At 45.7% G+C, this 24,917-nt stretch overlaps 1 protein-coding gene across 1 annotated transcript in view; it reads right to left on the reverse strand.

Moving 5' to 3' along the window:
• Nucleotides 1-341: 341 nt before the first annotated feature.
• The window catches only part of PPP2R1B (protein phosphatase 2 scaffold subunit Abeta), a 49,612-nt gene continuing 25,036 nt past the window's right edge, over nucleotides 342-24,917 (reverse strand). Inside the window, exons 2-16 of the mRNA XM_004708975.2 lie at nucleotides 24,840-24,913; nucleotides 23,917-24,007; nucleotides 23,194-23,294; nucleotides 16,908-17,140; nucleotides 16,486-16,633; nucleotides 12,703-12,858; nucleotides 12,383-12,497; nucleotides 11,888-11,958; nucleotides 11,435-11,569; nucleotides 10,143-10,316; nucleotides 7,813-7,873; nucleotides 3,895-4,049; nucleotides 3,391-3,533; nucleotides 2,957-3,048; nucleotides 342-2,525 (exon numbers count right to left, since the gene is read on the reverse strand). Of these exons, the coding sequence (XP_004709032.2) occupies nucleotides 2,509-2,525; nucleotides 2,957-3,048; nucleotides 3,391-3,533; nucleotides 3,895-4,049; nucleotides 7,813-7,873; nucleotides 10,143-10,316; nucleotides 11,435-11,569; nucleotides 11,888-11,958; nucleotides 12,383-12,497; nucleotides 12,703-12,858; nucleotides 16,486-16,633; nucleotides 16,908-17,140; nucleotides 23,194-23,294; nucleotides 23,917-24,007; nucleotides 24,840-24,913 (1,766 nt within the window). The 3' untranslated portion in view covers nucleotides 342-2,508. The remainder of the gene's footprint in view (nucleotides 2,526-2,956; nucleotides 3,049-3,390; nucleotides 3,534-3,894; nucleotides 4,050-7,812; nucleotides 7,874-10,142; nucleotides 10,317-11,434; nucleotides 11,570-11,887; nucleotides 11,959-12,382; nucleotides 12,498-12,702; nucleotides 12,859-16,485; nucleotides 16,634-16,907; nucleotides 17,141-23,193; nucleotides 23,295-23,916; nucleotides 24,008-24,839; nucleotides 24,914-24,917) is intronic.

The raw sequence follows: 24,917 nt of genomic DNA on the forward strand, positions 1-24,917 counted from the left end.
CTGGTATTTCAACAGGTCCTCCACAGACACCGATGTTAACTTATTTTTTATTAAACAGGATGCACTTCCAATTCTTCTCGGTCAACAGATGGACAATTAAGATCTGGTCTCTTAAACCCATGAGTAATAAACACAAATGGTGAAGGCACAGACCACTGGCGGCAGTGGAGTTTCGTCTTTGCGCTTCCTAAGAGCCAGCCAACCGGTGTAAATGCCTGCCGGCCATGAACACCAGGCAAGGGCGCCATGTGGATCACACTAGACCTGCTGCCTGCAGTAAAATCCTTTCCTTCTGTGTTTGACTCATTCCAAGCAGGAAAACAAAGACTAGATTTTAGGTATTCATTCAGTGAACACGTTTTTATTGAGCACCTACCGTGTACACCAGACACTGGCTGAGGTGTGCTGGTGACAGAGCAGAAGGCAAACCAGACAAAAACCCTTTCCCTTCAAGAGCAGCTGGAGCTTCCATGCCAGTGAAATAAGAAAACTAACCCAAGGAGGTTATGGCCACATGCTGAGGCAAACAACAATTTACGGGAAGTGTAACAGGAGGGGCTCCCTCTTAACGATGCAGTCGCCAAGGGGTCACCAGAAAGATGGCTCACTGGCTGTCCTTCAGTCTCAGGGCCAACACCAGACACAATTGCACCCGGGCTCCCAGAGGGAGACAGAGGAAGTTTACCAGTTTGTCCCCAAACCAAGGGCATTGCCAGTTGTCACAGTCACGAAACGGCTGCGCAAATTGTTTCCAGGTGTAAGACAACAATCCCTCACATAGGAAATTTAGCAAAGGGGAACAGAACTTGTAGGTCAAACAAAACCAGGAATCTAAAACTGACGTGTTTACAGCACACTAGTTTAAGATATTAAAATAAAGTAGAAAAGGCTTTTTCTTAGAAAAATATTTAATCCTGGACCCCAGTAGTAGTAAAATCGAACTGTCTTTTTACAAGATAAGGTGGCAATTTTAAAGGTAAGCTGATCTTTTCTATCTTAAATATTGTTTTCCTAAGATGAAACAAATTGGAAAATACTTAAGCCAAATTGTTTTATATAGTTGTTTAATATAGTTTTATAGGAGTCTCTGGGCTTTCAAAAACAGAGCAGGGTCCGTTGGTGCTGAGAGGTTCATGAGGGATTAAACAATTCAAAACCCCAAAAGGAAACCAGCAAACTGCACTGAGAAATATAAGCCACAGTAAATGCTCATTAATGAAAACTTGCTTGGAACAAGGCGGGTTTAATTAGGTTAAACATGTAAACAAACTTAAAAGAAATGCTCAACGATAAGGAATAAACTGGACGCAGCTGAAAGAAGATTGGGGGGAGGCGTGGCTTCATTAAGACCCCTGGAAGGCACTTCAGTAAACTGAAAGGACTGGCTGGAACACCATCTAGCGAAATGGGTGTTTTTGAGAGAGAACTTGAAAGTAGGCATCCTGACATGTGATTAATTTGCTTCGGTTTAACCCATTATCTTAAATTCCAGGGAGAAAGAATAAGGTTTTATTGTGGAAACAAAAATAAACATTTCAAATGATGGGGCTTCATAACGTCAGCCCTATCAAGACCACCAGCAATGAAGCTTCCCTTTGGAAAGCTGCGTGCGGAGCAGCGGCAGGGAGAGGATGGCACCAGGCCAGGGGAAGTCGAAGGGCAGGACTAGCCGGTATCTTCCTGGGGTTCGCCTCCTGCAGGCATCAGGAAGCCAGCTGAGCTCTCTCTCACAAGGAGACTGCAGCACCACTGGGCACCGGGCGGCACCAGCCGGAGTGAGAGGAGTGGTCTGGATGCAGCCAGCGGTAAGCCCTGAGAGCCAGTCAGCTTCAACTTGCCACCAGCACCCGTTCGCAGTGAGATGCCATGCGCCCACACTTCAGGTCTCTGAATGACATGATTACAGTCACAATAGTACAAATAAAGCCCAAGCCAACCAATCCATGAACCCTGAGCGTCCCCATCCCACACTGAAGCACCCCCCTATGATCCAGGAAACGTGGCTTTCGTGACAGTCAACTCGTGACATGTCTCCCAAATGGAGAGTTTATACAAAGAGGTTGTTCAGAACCACGTGTATCCAATGCTGGAATGGTGGAGACACACACAGAAGTAAACATTCAACACTCCACTCCAGGTCTGGTCCAAACCTACCTAGGCTCCTGTCGGACTCAGGTGGGCGGGGCCTGATATACGGGACAGAAGCAGGAGCCAAGTCACACGTTCATTAGGAGACAGGTAAGAGATGACTGGACCGAAAGGCAGGGACAGGTCAGAAACCTTAAGAACGGCCGAAATAGTTATCCCAACAAGGAAGACGAGTAAAAAACCACCCCCTTTCATCTTTAGAGAGAATCAAGTCACTGCAGTTTGATTCTTGTGAAGTTGCTGCCGTTTGCTTGGAGGGGATCTTGACGGATTTCCATTCTTGTTCCACCCAGCGGAAGAACACAGTGACTAGAGATCTGGGATAGCAGTTTAGTAAAGTCTTTGCCCTCCTGTTCCTCCTTAGGCCAATGCAAGAACTGGAAAATTCCAAAATAAAACCAGGTTAGTGGTACACAACGTTTATGCAGTGTGTGAATATCAAAAGCAACAGCGATGCCCCCCAGCCTGAGACTACACGCACGCTCACTGCGGTCAGTGTCTGGCTGCTCTGCCAGCCCCCTCGTGACACCCTTGTAAAGTTGGCTACGCCCTAACTAAAACAACACAACTGTTCTTATCTGTAAGCATCAGCTCCCGCAGCACTAGCTACTACGCTGAGAAAGTGGCCTGCTCGCTTCTCAAGAGAATGGTGGACCCAGGATTTCTAATCCAAGAGGGGCCCCAACAGTCCCTGAAGCTCACGCCTGCCTCTGTTCCCATAACGCTACGACTTCACCGATTTAACTTCCCCAGACGAGGTCGGCTTAACCAACACCTAAGGCGCACAGCAGAAAACAGAAATGCATACCACTTATAGCTTCCTGTGCAAAGTATTTCACATCCATGTCTTCATCTTGGCCGAGCCTCTGCAGTACGGGCCTAACTTCCCCCTGCAAGGCACTGAAATGCAAAGTATTGGCTGTGAAAGCAGTCTTCTGGGTGGGAAGAATGAGCGACAGTGTTATGCGTCTAAGTTAACTAGGAAAGCTTAAAATGTTAAAAGTCCAATGTAAACCCGCTAAGTACTAAATGCTGCATTAAAAGGTTCTCAGAATTCATCTCACACCACAACAAAGAGTTGAAATATCAAGTCGGAGATGATGCCCTTTGAGAAACTTTGTCTCCTCTAAGCCCAGAGAGCAGGCCCAATGGAGACTGCTGACCTCAGTATCCGCTGTTACTCCCCACAAGAGGGTAAGTTTGAAATCTTCTTTTAAAGCAAGAATATCACCCAAATCTTACTCGGTATCTAAAATTGGTCCAATTTTCTGTAGAGACTTGGCTACATTGAAACGAACATTAGCTACTTGGTCTCCCGCCATCTTTAAGACGATGGGCAGCATTTGCTTCGTGGTTATTTCCTGACCACAGGCTTCCGACAGCGCCTGAAAAAGTAAATAAGATAGTTTATTCAAAACACTTTCATTTTAAGATACATTCTAAATCTAGCGGGACAAATTAATGTCTAAGAAGAAAATCCTTAAGCAGCAGGAAAATGTTTCTAGTTTGAGCATCTAACATAGATTGCACACAAAATCGCTGAGGCAGACCAGGATGCAGAACTAAATTGCAACACGTTAAAATGCAGCTAGGTTACAACGTGAGCTTTAAAATGGACATTTCCTCCCATCGCCTAATGAGAAAGACACTCCAAAGATAAGCCAGGATACCCAGAATTCAGACATACAGTTCTGAATAATTGCTGTACTACCACGGATTAGCAGTTAACATCCAGGAAATACTTACATTAATGCAGAATAAAGTGGTCATTCTATGCAAGTAGTTAGGATCATTGGCCATTACCAACACTTTGGGAACAATGGTATTTTGGGCCCACTCGGTACCAAACTTCTGCACTAGCTTCATGAGGTTGCTGGTGGCAGCTTCTCGGATAGCGTACACTGCGAAAGAGTAAGGGTCAGTCTCCTGCACTTTACAAGCCACAGCTTATATGACACGCACGGTCCCTTTTACTTACAATCGCCATCGACTGTGGAGCACTAACCAAACTTCCCCGCACACAGACTCTAAATGTAATCACTGCCCGGCACAAAGGAGCCCAGGAGGGTCGGTGGCTCTGTGCTGGGCCCACAAATGGAAGACCAACAGTCTCAGCCCACCAGCTGCTCCCTGGGATAGAGACAGATGTGGGCGTTTGTTTCCAGAAAGATCTACAGCCTTGGAAGCCCTCGAAGTCCTACTTCTCATCTGTGGGGGAGCTACGGGTCAGAATCAGCCCGACACAATGGGTTTACATGGCAAAAACGCTCAGCTTTGACAATGAAACTACCAACCTGTCTGGCTTATCCTTTTAAGACGTGCAGCGTCTAGAAAGGGGAAAGGAGTGAAAACAACCAAAACACCAGCCTGGGACAATCCGGCTGATTCCAACACAGTGTCTCTACTGGACCAAGCAGAACCACCGATCGTTTCCAAGGCTGGAATCCTATGGGAGCAAACTGCCATTTTTCTCCGCAGCGCAGCCGACTGCTGGGATTGCTGACCTTTTAGCTAGCGGCCAAGAGCGGATCCAGGGCTCCTTCCGCACAGGTGTCACTGTGAATTAAGAAACACCCTGGGTCACAGAAAAAAATGTCCCTCAAAGATCTTCTCCTTATCGGGGAACAAGAGTGACTGTACTCCACGCAGTCACATGATACATGACTGATTGTAAGCATTCGATTGTTTCATACGGACTGAGAGGGTACAGGAAGTTAGAGGAAAGTGAGCTGGGCAAATCAAAGAAGTGTTCAAGGACAAAAGCAGGCCCTCGGCAGGGCCATAAAGATTAGGTTTATGTACGCAGGGGAAAAAAAGGGGGGGGGGTTGCAAAGAATACCAAAGACACCAATGAAAAAAGTCAGTTCGGTGGGCCTTCCAAGGTTGGGCATGTGCGGTGGAGCCAGAACCCAGAGCATCCTGAAAGCTCAACCTGCACTCGAGCAGATGACGGCACGACTTTAAGGCAAACCTGTGACCTGATGTGCGCTTGCTCAGTCTCTTCCAGCAGCAGCACAGAGAACAGCTGAGCGGGGAGAAAAGCCAAGGTATCTTGTAAAGGCCACGATGGCCAGTCGTCTAAGAACTTCACACCAAGTGGCTTCTTTCCACCAAAAATGTCTATGTCCAGACATGTCAAATGTCTTCACTGAGTAAACCTGCCTGCAGTCACATCAAATAACTTCCCACAAAAACGTGTACTAATGACACCAAAAATGTAGACAGTACAGGTCTGGGCTACAATTAGTCGCTATATACAGCAGGGAGCCAAGACAAAAGCCTGCTGTGATGCCATCTCACCGCCCCAATAAAACTCATGATGTGGGATTAGGGAACAAGCCAGGGTGGTGGGGACCGGTGGGTACTGACTCCGGATTCGGCTTCTCATGTGAGCTGAGTCCAACCTTCCTAGTGAGAAAAGCCAGACTAGTAACCAACAGCCAAACCAGACTGCCCAGGCTCCTCAACTCAGACAGGGAACCTCCCACTGCGCCCTCTATAGGTCCTTCCAGGTAATGCTGATGAGAACAGGCAGGACAGCGTGGACAAGGAACTCCATGATTTTACTACCCACGTGGATCCTCCTCCAAGCCTCTGGGAGGAGCACGTGTCAGGAAGCTCCAGAAGGCCTCTCCAAGAAGCAAGCTTAAGTTAACGGTTTTATCATAGTCTTTCTGTTTTTTGTCTTTGGCACAAGTCCCTTTCTGTCTCCTTCCCACAGGTGAACTAACTAGCTAGGCCAACTGTGTCTTCTCTATTACTGGTTTTTCATTTTACTGAGATTTTTCTCATCATAAGGCCCTCACCATAGCGATCCACTGCACACACCCACATTCTGCCTTAGCTGTTGGCCGGGTGCCTTCTACTGTGTTCTTGGCACCTCTCAATTTTGTTAAGAGGATATAAACCACTTCACGGTCTGTCCATTTACTCTCCTTGTTTTACCTTTCCATCCCCTGACGCCAAAGTCCTGTTGGCCTGCAAGGTTTCTTTGAATGTTCCACTCATTCGAAATACGCTCACTATACAGAGTGGATGGTTTTTCCACTCCCCTATGGCCTGGTATAAAATAAATCCCCTTCTAAGGTTCTCACTTTGGCCAATGCTACCTACTCTACTCTGGGAATACAAGGAATGATACTTTTCTCCTTACATTTTTTAAATAGTATTCTTTTTTTAATCATTTTATTGGGGGCTCATACAACTCTTATCACAATCCATACATCCATCAATTGTGTAAAGCACATTTGTACATTCATTGCCCTCATCATTCTTAAAACTTTTGCTCTCCGCTTAAGCCCTTGGCATTAGCTCCTCATTCGCCCCACTCCCCGCTCCCCCAATAATATTCTTTTACTAGTTTAAAAACCTAAAAAAACCACAGTTTCCAAAGTCCAATGTACGAATTATCACTATATAAAACTTATCTAAAAAGCAAGTTAGTTGGCTCATTAAGGACAAAGTCATTTCAGAGCTGGCATTTCTGCTTGCAGGCCTGGCTGCAGCAGCACAGCAGTACGAAGCTCGCTCCTGTCCCTCCGCGGAGGGAGGGAACAAAATACACTTGACAGAGCACTGCGACAAAGAGAGGGTGTGAGGAAGTAAGTTCCCGGAGAATACCAGGACTTAGTAAGTTCTTCCAAATAAAACGTTGTTTTAAAATAGAACGCCAACTTGCAAAGGGAGTACTGAATACTCTGCTGGGACGTGGCCTTCCCAAAACATTAATATTTATTATGAGCAACATGAACACTTTCTTCCCCTGAAAAACGAAGACTTTTTTTCTATGGTTTGTCAAACTTAAATTTTACTTAAAAAGGGAAAAAAAGTTAAGACCATGAAAGGGTAACTTTAGAAGGAAAGAGAAAGCAAGTCTTCACAGTAGTTCATGAACCATATTCACACATTTTCTCATACTCCTCCCTCCATGTGACCCCTATATCGAACAAACATGCTTTAATGCCAGCACCTTACAGGGATCCCCAACGGAAACCACACCAAACCCCCTGCCGAGTCCGTTCTGACTCACAGCAACCCTACAGGACAGAGCAGAGCGGCCCCGGCGGGTTTCCAGGCTCTAAATCTACACAGGAGCAGAAGCTTCGTCCGTCTCCCTCAGAGAAGGCGGTGGTTCTGAACTGCTCGACTTACGGCTAGCAGCCCAACTCGTAGTCCACTCCGCCTCCAGAGCTCCTTCCAATGGTTAAATGGACCCACACACCTTCATTTCCCACTGATCTCTGGGATTGGGACCCCACAGATGAACGAGGCATGCAGTCCATAAATCATACTCTCAATACAACAGTGTACGCAGAAGATCCAGCAGTGAGAAGAACGGATAATGGGCATACAAGACAAAGGGTGAAGATAATCTAGGATGAGTCATAGATGTCATAGGATGAGCAAGAGATATGGTAACGATATTGCTTAGAGGAAGAAATAAACAGAACATGGAGAAAGACCGATAGAAAATAGAGCTGTCCGCTATACATTCAGAGAAAGTTAACTGTAGTTTAATCAAAGACTGTCTCCATCCTTGTTTTATGGCAAAAGAGAAAATGGTCAAGCCCTACTTCCAATTTTAAAGGGGGAGTATATGAAAACCAAGAGATATGTGTCCAAGCACAAGTTTTCTATAATCATGTTTTTAACTTAGCTACTTACCGTGGTCCACAAGCCAGGCCATGCACAAAGAATTCAGCTTTTCATCAAAGAATTCCACACCCTATGGATACAGAAAATTCCATTAGCAGAAATGTCCAAAGGTCAGAAACCCATTTCTATTATACCAGGGTGACCTGGTGGCCAAAAGCAAGACCTGCTTCCACATGACTGAATTCATGAAACCAACCAAGGAAGACCAGGGGATTTACAAACAAGCTGCAAGTACACTTTACGAGGTAGAAATCATAAACAGAAAAAGCACAAGAGAGAATGGTGCAGGTTCTGCTACACTGAAGAGAAGAGGCCGGCTGGCGGCCAGACACAACACTGTGGACGAGGGAGACATGCAGTGGGATGGCCGGCTGGCCTCCCAAGCCAGCTCCAGATAATTGGTAAAAAGGAATCTCTCAGGAAAACACCTACCAATGATAAAAACAATCATCCCTGCCCTTTTGGTTAGTATGATCACTAAGGCCGGACACACTGGCATCAAGACATAGAAACAGCTCTAAGGGAGACTATTTCTTGGCTGATCAGAGAACGCAGCAAGAGGAGGAAGAGAAAGCAGGGGTAAGAGGTAAGAGCATGGGTGAGGTAGCCTCCGTGCAGCCTCGCGGGAGGGCAGAAGGAAGCACCCTGGCTCCTGGGTCTACTCTTCCTGGCTGCCAGTGTATGGTCATTTCGGCACAGGCCGGGGATGAGCACCTGGGGCCACTTGGGGCCTTCGACCCATGGGCAAATACATCCAGACTTTCCCAGTGTCTCCCTTTGGGGACCTTCATTTTCTTTGGATATGATCAAACTCCTGAACAGTGACTGCAGATTTTAAATAAAGTGATGTAATTTAAAGTTGCTGTGCTTTAAGAAGAGCTACTTAATAAGACAAAGTGACTTAATAATAATAAAACTGTAGGAGCTTTCACCAAGCATATTTATTTATTCATCAATCAACAAATGTTCAATGTCTAATTAATGCCAGGCATGATGCTGGTTAACCACCCCCCAAAAGAACAATCCCTCTGTCAATTCTAATTTATGGTGAACCTAATTTATAATTTCCAAGGCTGTAAATCTTTATGGGACTAGACAGCTCCAACTTTCTCCCAAGAAGCAGCTGGTGGGCGTGAACCTCCAAACTTGCAGTTGGCAGTCCAACGTTTACCCAACATGCCACCAGGGCTCTTTAAGCACTATGGTAGGTTCTAGAAATAAAACATTCAAAAGATACAACTCCTACCTACCACTTGTCTATGTCCTTCACTAGACTTTAAGTTATAATACATAGTAGTAAGCGCTTAGACATCTAAGTTAAGAGTATGTCAAACTTAATCAGCATACAGCAACTAAAAAGATAAGGATATAAAACGCAGCCTTGAAGTTTTACTCCACAGGATGTCAGTTATAATTCAGCTCCTTGTGAAACCTAGACCCTAAGCGATCGTGTAATTATGGAGACTTTGATCACAAATCTTTCTCTTATATACAGTAACTTCTGAACTTCCTTTAACCAGAATATAGGAAAAGTGTTACCTAGAGACATTTTGCTCAGAACATAAACAGGTACATTACCTTGAGCAAAACTCAAATCTGGCTCTCTTGAATTCATACTCCCTTCCTTTTGCTCTCAGTTAAAAATTCCTTAAGTCTGCTTGAAATAACAATAATAATACATAATTGATCAAAGACTCACGAGGGGGGGAAAGGAACTGATACCAAGGGCTCAAGTAGAAAGAAAATGTTGATGGCAACTTATGTACAAGTGAGCTTAATTCAGTTAAATGATGGATTATTATAAGATTTGTAAGAGCCTCCAATAAAATGATGATTTTTTTCCTTAAAAAAAGAAAGAAACTTTGTAAAGATGTCCACTGGGAGTTGGTAGATGCTGAAAAGGCAGAAGCTTCGAGCTGTGGACTGCGAACTATGGACCACTCCTTGTTTTGGTAAATAAAGTTTTATTAGAAGACACACACAGAAAAAATTCCTTAAGTTACAGAGACATTACAAAACCAATCACAAAATCTATGCTACACACATAAGCAAGAAATTGACTATACTATTCTTTGTTTTTGGGTGGTGGTGAGGCAAAATCTATTTACACACACACACACACACACACACCCCATATATGAAGGGGCTTCAAAACGTTTGTGGAAAAAATGCAATTAAAAGACAATAAAATCTATCCACAAAGTTTTTGAAGGCCCCTCGTATTATTTCTCTAGAGGTTAGTGGACCATCCCAGGTCAATCACGTAAACCACTGCGCCTACTAGCCGGCATAAGTCATCCTACTACAATTCACAGCTCAGTTCGTGGAGATCGACTCACCAGCTGGCCTGCCAGCAGCGGCATATACTCAATGATGGCCAACCGGACCCTCCACTTGGCATCTTCGGCCAGCTCCACTATGGCAGGAAGGAGAGACTGGGAGAGCTGCCGGATTCCAATCACTTCATTGACGCAATCCAAATTGGATATGATATTCAAACGGACTTCAGGACACTACAAGTACACCGGCCCCAAAAGAAGACGTGAAAATCAAGCAAGTTGAAACGCAAGTGACAGCGTGTACTCTTTATGGAAATACTCAATACTGGATACACACATGAGGCAAGGCCCTTAGACTGAAATGAGCATTCAATGGACTGGCTATAGGATGGCTGTGTCAGTCAGAGACATCCATTCAAATTCCCGATCCGCCATTGCCAAGAGACCTCCGTTTACCTCTCCATGCCCCTGCGTATCTGTACAATGATGATGATAATCACATAAACTACCTCGTAAAATTATTGTAAGGGTTATGTTAAAACACAAAACTAAAAAGACATGAAAATACTTAGGGCCATGCCTGGTACGTGAACTACTCAATAAACTGGAAAAAAATCTATTTCTATCAAGTTGATTCCAACTCATAGTGACCTCATAAGACAGAGAAGAACTGCCCTAAGGGCTTCCAAGGTTGGGGTCTGTTTCCTCTGCCCTGGAGGGAAGTATAAACGAACGCTATGGAAGCAGACTGGCAGAGCATCCTCCTGGGGGGTGGCTGGGGGGTTTGCATCAGACCTTTCGGTGAGCGGGCAAGTGCTCAATCCCGGAGCCACCAGGGCCCGTTCACTAGTCAGTAAAACCAAAAGCCAAACTCACTGCCGTGGAATCAGTGCCCACTGAGAGAGACCCGACAGGACATGGCACAGCTGCCCGGCGGGTTTCAGAACCCTGTCTTTCTCCCCCAGAGCGGCTGATGGTTTCGATATGCTAACCTTGCCATAACCACTGTGCCATCAGGCCTCCATAACGCCGCAACTGATAAAATGTTAGCCATGCTTTGTATTACTGTTATTTAGACTTAAGTGAAAGAACATTTTAAAATGAAGATACATTAAGTTTAAAAATAAGAAAGAAAACATATAAAGCAAGAATCAGGCGGACTGTACGCATACACATTTTTAAGTCCTTGCGTCCATTTTCTGAGAGCCTCTCACCCCAAAACCCAAATACAAGGATTGTCACTGGCTTATGATTGTTTGATTTTTTTAACCCCCCTTCACCCATTTCAGGCCTACTTTGGAGAAACCCCAAACCCAATCCCAGTAATCACTGCGACAAAGGAGGAGACTCACCTCATCCTTCAGCTGAGCCAGAAACAGAGGTAGCAGATGCTCAATGGTATTTTCTTTGCCCAAAATGGTAGACAATCCCATAATTACAGAAGCTAGAGCTGATTTGACATGTTGATTTGTATCAGAAACTAATTCCTAAAATAAGATAAAAATGAAAAGCATTTCCTTTTGCAAGACAGAGGAAACTTCCATAGGAATTTTTTAAAAACAGCACTATTACAATATGGATAGTTCTAATGTTTTCTTAGACCTTCTTAAACACAAAATGTACTTTATAATTATGAAACACTAGTAAATGATAAATAATAGTGCCATGATTAACACACGTGCCCTCACTCTCCCCAGGTTCACCTTTGAACTCAAGGAACTGTAAGTGAAGCAACAAAATGAAGTGTGGTTTAACTTTCATACAAGGCAGAGTGAAACAAAACAAAACAAAGTGAAATTGTTTACCTTTATATAGGGAAGAATTTGACTCATAATTATGGTTTCTCTACCTTCATTGGGTAAGTTCTCACAAAGTTCTAAGAGAGAGAGAGAGAGAGAGAAATGTTTACATACAACCATCTCTACGGAGCCAGATGAGGAAACCTAAGCCAGTTAATAAGGCATGGAAAATCAAACCACATGCTCAACTAAGCAAGATCCAAGGGGTAAAATGGCTCTTCTTCCAACTGCACTTTGTCTTCGATTTGTGTGCCACTGTGCACCGTCACACACCAACCCAGCTAGAAAAGCCTTCTGTAACAGCAGCAACAGATAGCACTGTCTGGTTTGAAATAGTAAGGAAGCGGCTTTAAAGCACAAAGTGACACTTCTGTACACTGAATTTGTCTGTTTACTTGGAAAACATAATATGGGACCAAAAAAAATTACAAAACTCAATGACATTTAAAAAATGCACCAAAGTGAATGACAAATGTTGCCACATACACTGAACTCCCTAACCTTTCACTTTGTGGGCAGCAGCTGCTCGGACTTCAGCTTCACAGTCTTTAAGGAGGTTCTGAAAGGCGGGGATGAGGTCATTCAGGGTGATTTTAGGACCCACAGCTTTCTGGAGCTAGAAAAGAATTTGTGCAGGTTTCACATGAACATTAACAAAATAACACATAAGAACAAAGTGTAAGAGTATATATAATCTTATGTCACAAAGATTTCCTAGTAGGAAGAATTTAAGCCAAGGGACTTTTAGTATAACAATAAGTCTCTGAGATGCTTAGAGGTTGATTTTATTTACTTATTTTCGGTACTTGCAGTCATTTTACCTCTGAGAATTTGTCAGCTACCATGTAGCGGACTCGCCAAGACTTGTCTTCCACTGCCTGTCTCAGTGTAGGCATCACCAAAGTCTCAAGGTCATCCTGCGTCAGTATCTGGGCAATACTGACACAAGCCTCCACGGCTAGCAGGCGCACCGAATCCTAAAGGGACAAGGCATCTGGTTGTCAAGCAGTATTTACTGGGAGCCCTGGGGTGTGGGGATGGTGTTGACTGATGGTGAAGTCATGGGAGGGGCCCTGCTGGTGCCACGGCGGCTTGAACTCGTCCTACTACTTCAAGGGCCAACAGGGCGGCGGTCTGCTCCGGTAAAGATGCCTGCCTAAAGGAAACCCGATGGGGCCGCTCGACTCTGTAACACGGGCTCCCCAAGGGTCAAAAATCAACAAGCAACTGACAGCAGGTGTTTATGAGGGGGCGGTGTGGTGGTCTTTGCTTAGACACCTCAGCAAACAGTGGCAGTCTGGAAACGCTCAGTCCCACCCTGTCCTACAGAGTTGCTATCAGTCAGCATCAACTAGATGGCTGTTGAGTTTGGGGTTTTTCTTGGAATACCGACTCTACCTCCAAATCACATTCCCGATTCTCTCCCTCTTCCTAGTTCACCACCATTAACTCTTCCCTAGGTTATTACCCAGATTTCCTAGCTGGTCTTCCGGTTTCTACTCCTGTCCTCTACAATTTAGTTTCCACCCTAATTGATCTTTTGAAAATAAAAATTGTATCACATCACACCCGTGCGTAAAATCTTCCAATAGGTGTGGGGGGTGGGGCCTTGGGGGCGGGACTCAAGGATCAGAAGAACTCGTTCCCCTGCTTTAAAGGCCTGCCATGATGTGGCCCTGCCTATTTTCTGCAACCCATCTCTTACCAGGCTCTCTTTCCTCGACTCTGCTCCAGCCTTGGAACCTCAGCACTTGGTGTCCCCTCTGTCCAAGCTCTGACAGTCTGACAGGAGAATACGTGGCTAGCTCTTTTCCTCCAGGCAAGAGATAACCTGTCTACCTCCTCAGAGACCTTCTGACCAGGAAAGCCAGAGGACTGCCCCATCATCTAGCCTAACCCCCTACTTTATTTTCAGAGCATTTTCCCTATCTGATAGCTTTTACTTACATATATGTTTTCCTCAACAACAATGTACACCTCATGAAAGCAGGGTCCCTCCATATCCCTTAACACTGGATCCCAACACGGAGTAGGCTCGTAATAAAACTATGAAGTGGTCTCACTGACCCTACCCAAGACTCAGTCTGATTAAGCTTCTACAAGGTGGGGCAGTGGCTATATCTGGCCAAAGCTACGTTTTATAAAGTATTATTAGAACAGTGCCAGACTGTTGTACTGTTATATACTGTCGATGACAGTGAGCAGAGCTGAGTCATTACGATAAAGGCTGGTCCACAAAGCCTAAAATATTTACTATTTGATCCTCTTTAAAAAAAAAGTATTCAAGCCTATTCTCGAGTCAATACCAATTAAGCTACGCTGTGAGAGAAACATAATCAGTAAAGTCTCAAATGAGGAAAATCTTAGGCCGGCATTATCCAATATGGCAGGGGTTGTCAACCTTCCTCATGCCGCGACCCTTTAATACAGTTCCTCATGTGGTGGTGACCCCCCCAACCATAACATTACTTTCATTGCGACTTCATAACTGTCATTTTGCTACTGTTAGGAATCGGGCGACCCCTGTGAAAGGGTCGTTCGACTCCCAAAGGGGTCACAACCCACAGGTTGAGAACTGCTGCACTATGGCAACTCCTAGCAATGTGTGCCTTCGAGCACTTAAAACCTGCCTACTGCAAATGGTCAGGGAATATTTTGGTCCAGTAAAATACAGACATGACTCCTTTATCCGTTGTCTCACTGCTCTTGGAAGAGACTGCATTTCCTACAAATTCAAAGTCTGTGGCAACCCTGCACGAAGCATGTCTGCTGGCACCATTTTTCCAACAGCCTGTGTTCATTGCACGTCTGTGTCACATTTTGGTAATTCTCACAGAATTTCAAACTTTCTCTGAGTGCTACTACAAACTTAATAGACTGCCAAGCCAAAGCCCACTGCCAGGGTTGATGCCAACTCACAGCTACCCTCATGCACAGTCACACGGACCCGAGACGTTTCTGAAGAGTGCATCTTCACCGAAGCAGAAGGCCTCCCAGCTTTCCCCCAGAGCAGCTGCTGGGCTCCCACTTCCAACCTTTCAAGTAGCAACCAATGCTTCCTTCGCCCACTGTGTCACCAGGACTCCTTGGACACACTGCAGTAGAACGCAAGCAGGACGCTGACAAGCACCAGGAAAACCTAACCGCTCAGGTGACTCGCTGAATTTCAGTATCCCCTTACTACAGTGACTGGCACCAAAGCAGCAACATCTCTAAGATATCTTTGTCCACCATGACTATGAATTTCACTTTTTTTTTTTTAATGTGGCTAGAAATTTTGAAATTACACCAGTGGGAGCAGTCACATGCTGTGATCACAACCCATGTCCCTGGCCAATCGGTCTAGAAAGCGTTAAATGGGGCCCTAACCTGTTTACTTTGGAACGCGGACTCTTGAACATTAGTTTGAGCTTTCCCATTCAAGGCCCATGCTTGGCTAACTAGAGCAAGCAGGGGACTCATCAAGTCAAGATCAGAGTTCTCCTTGGGGAGGGGTCGAGTGGAGGGCTTCTCGCAGTGACTGGAAGAGTGCATTCAGGGGTGCAATTCAAGGGTGCCTCCCTAATTATACAGCCACTATAAGATTACCTTTCATTAAAATCTGAAATTGAGGCTATCGGTATATGCCCCGATGGGATTCTAGCACAGGCGGTAGGGCATTAAAGGCCCACAAAGACTCGCCTTCTAAAGTCCAGGAACTCGGGCTGACCTCAGACCCCGCAGCCCAGGAAGCAGCATTCCAACCTCCTCAGGAAGGCCAAGAATTATGGAGACAAATTGCCTTGGTTCAAACAGCGATTTCACCAATACCAATGATTGTGTATAGTCTCACCTCAACTTTCGGGGCCTCCAATTTCCTAATGTGTAAAAAGATCTATTTGACTTCTGAGGCTCCTGTGAGGATTCAATACTTAACAAATGAGACAGCTTCAGGAAGTTCCCGGAAAGACTGCGTTGCTTTTTCACTCCGTGCTCCCAGTCTTTTTCAAGTTGCCATAAGTAAACCACTTAAAACAGAAGCTAGACTCTACCTAGCTTTCTGAGTGTTGCTCTGTTATTCTTCTACCAAAAAAAGAGGCTCAGATCCTTAGATTTAAAATTGTGATTGTGCTTAGTCCATATAATGGTACAGAGGCTGAGGAGGGCCAAATAGCTTCCCTGAATGTATTATGCTTATTTATTGGCAAGTCAAAGGTTCCAGGAAACTTCACTCCTCTGAATTACAGTATACCCTGCCACTCCCAGAAGCACCCTTGCGGTGTCTTTCTCTTAATTATGGCTCCCACTTCTCTGACCCCTCCCTCCCTTTGACAGCTGCTACCTTAAGAAGCCCCGACCGCCCTATGAGCTACACACTGGGCTGCGAGTGGTAAGGTCAGCCACTCCTCAGGAGGCAGACAGGGGCTGCCTGTTCCCATGAAGCTGTACATCCTCAGTCCTAGAGAGGGTGGCGATGGATTGGGACCAACTCTATGGCACTGGGTCAGATTTGGTGGTAAAAGTCTGATAAGGTAAGAAACATAAAAGAAATTCCCAAAAGTATTCCCCAACAATGTTTGAGGAGAAGCCTATCAGTGTATGGCAAGCGCTAGGAGTTCGTTTACCTGTTCATCTGATGCTAGATTGGTGAACAATGGGACAATCTCACTTTTCACACTTTCTAATTCCAAAACTTTTGCAAATTCACCCAACTTGGAAGCAGCAGCACGTCGAACCATAGGTGTGTCATCTGAGCACAGAGAACGGAAGTGCCTGCAGTGAACAAAGGGGTGCCCCCCACAAATACCAGTGATGAAAAGTCTCGCAGTCCACTAGCAAAGGACATTTCAACAAACGTCAGTGATTCAGCTTCTATTCGGAGGTAACAAAAATAAGACCACAGGCTTACCCAATTGGATGATTAAAAGGTGATGCCATCAATTAATAATATTAATTAACAGCACTCACTGATAGGGCACTGTGTACATTGCCAGCTATGAGTTCCCAATAACCCCAAATAATAGTTGTCAAAAGTGTCCTAGCTTACTGTCTGATTTCTGCCTTGACAGCATTGGAGGCCCTGGGGTAGCAAACGCTGAACAAGCCACAGGCAGATGTGCGAGACGTGAACCAATCCCCGCTGGCGAGGCGTTTCACCAGGGGCACAAAATGAGCTTCCAGAGCAACGGGAGTGTGTTCCTGGGAGATCTGCCGCAGCGACTCCACAGCCCTGTCACGAACCACCGTCTCTTCCACAGTTGCCAGACTTTCCAGAGGAGGCTGAAGAAACCAAAAAGAAAATGAGTGAAATAAGTCAGGTGCAGATTCCCACCTTTCACAGTGACTGGAGGCAGGGGGCCCATGTAACACATCACACCAAATGGTAACTCGCAGTTCACACAGTGATAACATATGGTGCGCCCAACCTGAAGACACGACTTCTATCGGAGAGCCAAGATCTCCTATCCCAGATGGCAATCCCCAGATGGCGTCTACAGATGACACAGTGGAAGAGACTTGACACAATATTAATATTAGTGTGTGTTGAATCACTAGGTTTATGACATGTAGCCAAATCCAGACAGAAGGACCATGCGTATTTTCTCAAGTACAAGAGCAAAAATATGTCTAACACCAAGCATCACAATCACACAATGGCACCTTGTCTGGCCAGGCCCCTTGAGTTCATAGCTTTACTACTGTGGGAAGTGCAGGTAACCACTGTCAACTAGCTCTGCAAGCCATTGTATCCAACCTATAAAAGATTAAATCCAAAACTCACATTCTTCAGGTTGTAGTTTACTCTTCCCGGGAGTTGGACATTTTAGCTGAAGGCCTTTAGATACAACCTCAAATGAAGGGTCCATCCAAACAACCAACCAACCAAAAAACATTATTGAGAACAAGGGGGGTCGGAGCAGAGACCCCAAGCCCATCTGTAGACAATGGGACATCCCCTCACAGAAGAGAGGAGTCAACCAGGGTGCAGTAAAGCATCGATGAAACACAGTATTTCTCTGATTCCTTGAAGCTTCCTCACCCCCACTATCATGACCCTAGTCCCGCCTTTCACTGCGGGCCAGACCAGAGCATGTGCACAGGTACAGATAAGAGCTCACAACATAGAGAATCCAGGAACAGGAATGGGAGTAGCGATATCAGAAGGGTAGTAGGAAGGTGGAGTGAGGAGGGGAGGAAGTGGGGAACCTATCAGGGAGACGAAAAACAGAAACCATGGGGGAAACAGAGGTAGGTGTAATATATGAAAATAATAACATAATTTATCAAAAGGTCACGAGGGTCGGGGAGAGGCAAAGGGAGGGAAAAAAAGAGGAGCTGATACTAACTGCTCAATAAAAAGTAAATGTCTAGAAAAGAAGGATAGCAACATGTACAAATGTGCTTGATACAATTTATGTATGGATTGTTATAAGAGCCCCCAATAAAAATATCTTTTAATAAATAAAAAAAAGAATGAATAAAGGAAATAGTATGTGGGAAAAAACAAAAATGAAGGGTCCAAAGATGGAGGAAACTGAAGTTTTAGAAACAGAAAAGACCGAGGACGTTGAGAGTCTGGTCTCGGGTCAGTAACTGAGTATGACATGGCCAAGTGAAACGTGGGAACAAGCTAGTTCCCTGGACCTCTGCCTTTAGTCCTGGGTGGATCCGCCACACACCATGAGCTGCGGATGTGAAAACACAAGGTCCACTTGTAGAACTGACCAATAGAAACAAAGGGATGAGTCAATGGACAGAAGTAAGCAGGGGCTTAATAATACATTTTCAAAATTACTACCTGCTACACAAAGATAAGGAGCAAAATAGTCAACTTCTTTAGTATTTCAGAAGCCCCTTGAAAAAACGTTTCTTATTGGTTAAGGCCTTTCACATAGTAGCCCTGGTGGCTAGGTGGGTTACACATCTGGATGCTAACCTCAAGGTCAGTTGTTCAAAGCCACCAGCCACTCAGCAGGAGAAAGGGACTTTCTACTCCCATTAGGTCTTAGAAAGCCCCAGGGGCAGTTCTACTCTGTCCTACAGGGCCACCATTCAGCTGAATGATTCAATGGCAGCGAATTTTGATTTGGGTCTTCTGCCCTGGGCCCTCCCACTTGAAGCCATCACTGGCTAATCTTATTACTATTACAAACCCCCCTCTCCAAGAAGTGCATATGAATACTCTCTGGATCAGACCTCTGCCTACTTCTCCAGACTTTCTGTCCTGCCCCCAGACCACCAGGCTTCCTTATTCTACCCCTCACACTTTACACTCTAGCAGTCTGAAACCAGTCCCTTTGACGCGTCCAAGCCTCTAGAGACATTATTCTTGGGATAATAAACAATTGCTGTATTCCAGGCCCTGAACAAAAGTAAACAAGGCTGATGAAGCTCCCTGCTCTGGTGGCGCTTGAACTCTAGCGGAGAAAAACAGCGAACCAAGAATACACTTGGAAGATGAGAAACATTCTAGAGAACGCAACAGGATGAGGGTCACAGGCAGTGACGAGGAGGCCATTTCCCATCGGATGTTAAATCAGATCACAGAAGCCCGAATGAGCATTTAATTAGAGCAATCCCTAGGGCCAAGGTCCTCTGGACAAGCGCTCAGCTTATTCACAGACTAAGAAGGCCGAGAAGAATGGAATGATGTTAGGATAAAAGAGCAAAGCTTACGTCGGGGAGGAAGACTCTGAAGGCTCTTGTATAGGAAGGCACAAAGTTTGGCTTTTGTAAGAATAACAACAGAGTGATCCAGCTGCTGGGTGAAGGTGAACTCAGTCGGGGAGAGCCCGGAGTAGAAGGAAGCTAATGAAGATACTATGTACTAAAGTAGAGGAAACACCAAGGTGGCTGATCCAAGGTGACAGTACCAATGGGTGGAGCAAAATGGGCGGATTTGGAATACAATCAGAACCTACTCACTCTCATCAAGTCAATGCCACCTCATGAGTCTATCAGACAGGGTACAACAGCCCCTGTGAGTTTTCAGGTTTAGAAAGCCCCAGCTTCATTCCATGCAGGGGCTGGTGGTTTTGAACCACTGACTTTGCAGCGCAATTCCCAACGCCCTATTCCACCAGGGCTCCTGGAGTAGAACCTACAGGAATTACTACACTCCGGTGACACAAAGCTTAAGTGCTCAGCTGTTAACCAAAATATTGGGGGTTCACCCCACCCAGCTGCCTACAGAAGAGACCTGGCATTCAGTTTCTATAAAAATGATATAAAAGTTATCACAAAAACCAAATGGGGTAGTTCTACTGTCATGTGGGGTCTCGAGGAGTCAGAATCCGCTCAAAGGCTTTGACTCACAACCACAGGAGTTACCAGGAATCCCAGGGACATAAATTATTACCCAGAGGTTAGCAGTTCAAACCTAGATAGGTCCCTCAGAAGAGGGGCCTGGGCGGGCTGGCAAACTGCCTTCCAAGGTCACAGCTCTGACTTACACTTGGGACTGGATGACAAAATAGCAAAGACAACACTGTTGTAGGAGTTATTAATGGATTAGATGTGGGGAACGAGAGAAAGGGGATTCAAGAATGTCTTCTGGGCTTCAGCTTGTGTGATGGCGCAGGAGACAACCAAAATGAGAGGTAAGTTTCAGAAAGTAGATTGAGTTCTAAGCACTTGAATTTGAAATGTCTGTCTGACATCATGTAGGAAAATCAATGGAGCTGGCTAGACCAGGGGGACTTCAAAAAGTTGGGGGAAACATTCCATTTATCTTTTCATCCCATTTCCCCATGAACTTATTGAGGTCATAAAAAGGTCGTATGGACTTCAAAAAAGGTCAGAGGTGAAGGCAGAAATTGCAAGAGCCAGCATCATGAAGATTTTTGAATCTTCACAATGTATTTAAAGCCTTGAAACACTTCTTCCCTGCCTTGCCCAAATACTGAATTCCTTGTCGTCCTTCAAAACCTAGTTCAGACATCATCTCTCTGTGTCTTTGTGGTGAAGTGAAATGTCATAATGTGGTTTTTGAATTCATGTCTCTCTAACTCCCACCAAATGACTGGGTGGGACTATGCAAGGCAGGCATGTGTAACTAATCAGTTTGGGCTATAAGAATGAGCCAATCTTTGACGCAGGAGCAGAGAGAGAATTCCCAGGACCATCAGAAAGGCATGTTCAAGACCTCTGTCTGAAGTGGCCTAGACCAGACGTGCCAAAGGCTGTGTCCTGGAGACTGTGGGACAGAGTAAAGGAGATGGGGCAAGGAAGGCATTAGACAGAACAAAGGAGCCGTGATGAGACTGTGCGACAGAGACAGGCAGGCTTCCTGGCCCACAGATGCAGAAGCCAAGAGGCCACATGGTTGAGAGGCTGAGGACTGAAGAGGTGTTGCTGGGGACCAATGACTGTATCCTTACTGCTTACTGATCTAGACCTGCGGTTACTTATTAACTTTCCTAAAAAAACAAAAAAACAAATACCCACTGTGAGCTGTATCGGTGAGTTTTATGTGGCTGCGGCAATGAATTATTGACCCCAGCATACAAGTGGGTGGAATGACTGGTGTCAGAATAAGTAACAGATTAGATGCAGGGAATGAAAGAATGAGGGGAATGAGGGAAATGGAGGGTGGAGGCTTGTCTGATGCTTGCTTCCTAGCAACAGAGAAGCCGCAGGTGGTCAGATATGGCCCCATGTAGTTTCCTGCAGCCATCCTTGATCACCTGATTTGTTTGTCCTCTGTTATGTGGGGCATTTCTACATGCTTCTATTGTTCCACTTATCACTGTACAGTAATTACTTGTTGACAAATAAGCACAGAAAACAGAGACCTCATTCCATTCCCGTTGGTCTTCTTTAGTGTTAACACTATAGTTTCAATGCAGGATACAGTAAGCACTCACAGTGGTCAACTAAATTGAAGGAACTCATCAAGTTTATAAAGTAACTCAGGGCAAATATTACACTAACAATTAAAAACAAAAAACTTATGGAACATTTCCAAAACAATGACGTAGATGATAATTACAACTTCTAAATCCAGGGGAAGGAAAATAATCAAGAATTGCAAATCAAAATTACAGTATATACATTGCATCTAATAGGATAGCTATTAAAAAAAAAAAGAAAAGAAGGCGTGTGGAGAGAAGAGAGGAAGTAAAACCCTGGCCTGTCGCCGATAGGAATGTACGATGGTAGCAGCTGCCACGGCAAGGCTTGGTCGTTCCTCAAATCATTACACATAAAACTATACAGCAACCCTCCCAAGCACATACCTCAAAGAACTGAAAACAGGTGTTCAAACGGTAACTTGTACATGAAAGTTCATAGCAGCAGGACTGTCAACAGTCCCGAGATAGAAACAACGCAAACTTTCATCAAGTGATGGAGAAACAAAATGTGCCTTATAGCCATAGAACAGGATGCGATGGTGGCCCTAAGGAATGCAGTACTAATACCTACAGCACAAATCAACCTTGGAAACATCATGGGGTTTTTTTAAGTCAGAGAAGCCAGTCACAAAACACTACATATTGTATGATTCTACTTCTATAAAATACCCAGAATTGAATAAATAAATAAAATATCCAGATGAGGCAAATCCATAAAAAGCAGATTAACAGCGATCAGGAGGGAGCTGGGAAGAGAAGAGAAGAGAGCATGTGTCCTCATGAGAATGGGGTTTCCATTGGGGCTAATGAAAAGGCTCCGGAACTAGAGGACTCGGTTGCAAAGCACTGTGAGTGGCATGTATCACTGATCACAGAATTGCACTGCTTTAAATGGTCAAAAGAGTGGACGTTTATGCTCTGTGTAGTTTATCACAACAAAAAGAAAAACAAAACCTCAAACTCATTGCCATCCAGTCGATGCTGACGCATGGCCACTGAGTAAGACAGGGCAGAACTGCCCCTGCGGGTTTCAGAGACTGGTCACTCTCTATCTGAGTGAAAAGCCTCCTCTTTCTCCCTCAAAATGGCTGGTGGCTTCGAACCACTGACCTTTTGGTTAGCAGCCCAACTCATAACCCACCATGGCATCAGGGCTCCTGAAAATGAACACACAATTAGGCTTCTTTCAAAAAGTCCTTTTTCTCATCACTTCTGTAAACTATTAGGTTTGTAGAGGCAAGAAAGGATTATTGTGTTAATAGTGAGAAGAAAAAGAAAATGTTAATTGAGTCCAGAATGCCTACATTATTTGTCCTCTTAATGGCTACCATTATGACTGTCTACCCATATAAAGATCATGATCTAAATTTCCTACTAGACGACGCACACAGAGTGCTGCCCTGGGACTACGGCCACACAGTGCAGCATTCAGGCACTTTAAAAGTCTGACCAGAGGGGAGGCAGCAGCAAAGTACTTACCAGCAGACAGTGGGCAAAGTCAGGACCTCCCACAAGGCCAGTGAAGTTTCCCAGCTGCTCAGCCAGAGCTAGCAGTACCTCATCTTCATCGTAGATGGTGTCTGCACAAGACAACATGGAACTCATCAACAAGGAAAGCTGTCCAGAGCTGGGCACACATGATGAAACAGTCAGTACACAACAAACAGGGCGCCCTGGTGATGCGGTGGTTAAGCACCTGGCCATTAACCACAGCTTCCAGTTCTGACACGCCACCCCCACCCCCACCCCAGTCACTCCTTGGGGAACAGATGTGGCCATGTACTACTGTAATGGAAGAACACAGCCTTGGAACCAGATGGGCAGTGAGTTCTCTCCTCCACAGAGTCATTCCAAGTCAGAGTAAACTTCATGACCATGAGTGTTCCGTTTCCCTTTTTAAGATGACCAAGCCACCATCCTCCCAGGGTTTCTCTGCCTTCTCAAGCCAGTCTCCCTAACACTGTTTTACAAAGTGAATCTGGACTTAGTACTCCCACCTGTTTCAACTACTTTCCTATTAGTTATAATCTGAATATGTCTGGATTCAATAACACTATCTGGATTCAGTAATAATTCAAAAATACAATATACTTTAAAAAAAATAACAAACCCTAAGAAAAGTCAAAGCTTTGAAAAGCCAATGGAAAATGCCTTTCAACACACACACACACACACACACCCTTTAAAGGAAGATTCACGTACCAGTAAGGAATGGTAGCAGCTCAGTTCTAGTTCTTTCTACTCCAAGTGCAAGAGCGATCGTTGATAACTTCTTAATACTGTTGAGACGGAGCTTTAAAAAAGAAAAGTGATGATACCAACTAAAGCAACAGTTGCTATCTGAACGAAAATGCCAAATGGAGATTGTAAACAGGGGAGTACAAGGAGCTCACTGGTGAGAAAGTGGCAACCCTGGCGATTTGATCCCCTAGGGAAAGCCGGGGAGCAAGAGTGTGAACCCAGCCAGAGAAGCATTTCCGGGGAGCAGCGGCCAGAAAGGCCCAGCCGAGAGGTGAGTGAAAGAGAAGACAAAAGCCAGGAAGTGAAGTGAACTTTTAAAGGAGCGGGGGCTCCGGCGGGGGTAAATGTTCCAGGCCCTTCCCAGGGAGGCTCCGCCACGGGGCACCGGCTCCCCTGGGTCAATCAGCCACCCGGCCCTGGCTCGAACCAACCAGCCCGACCAGTTTCCAGCCGGGCGGGGAGGAGGGCGCTCAGTTCGCCAGCACTTCAAAGGGCGCCCAGGCACCCGGCGCCCCGTAGCCGCTCGGGGACACCCCCACGCCCGGACTCGCCCGCCCACCAGCGAGCACGGCGGCCCGGCGTTCCCCACCGCACGGCCCGGAAGAGGCAGCCGGCCGGGAGCCGGTTCTCCAACAACCGCCCGGGCGGCGTCGGGCGCTGGGCCGACGCGTCTCCGGGGGTCGGGGGAGAGGGTGCTGGAGGTCCCGAGGGTCGGGCAGTGACCCCACAACCTCTCTCCGATCTTCCCACGTCCGCGCCCCTCCAGTCAAGGGTGGTCTCCGAGCCGGGACCTTTGAATGCCTGGGCCTCCCCTCCGGCGGCGCCGGCCTTCCCAGTCACGCGCCCGGCCAGGCCCGCCTCAGCCGCCCGGACGAGCCCAGTACCTGCACGTCCTCATTGCGGAGCTCATCGATTAACACCGCGATCGGGTACAGCGAATCATCGCCATCGCCCCCCGCTGC

This window comes from Echinops telfairi, unplaced genomic scaffold (assembly GCF_000313985.2).
Source record: "Echinops telfairi isolate 266 unplaced genomic scaffold, ASM31398v2 ScPeMD7_7421;HRSCAF=8459, whole genome shotgun sequence".
Taxonomy (NCBI): domain Eukaryota; kingdom Metazoa; phylum Chordata; class Mammalia; order Afrosoricida; family Tenrecidae; genus Echinops; species Echinops telfairi.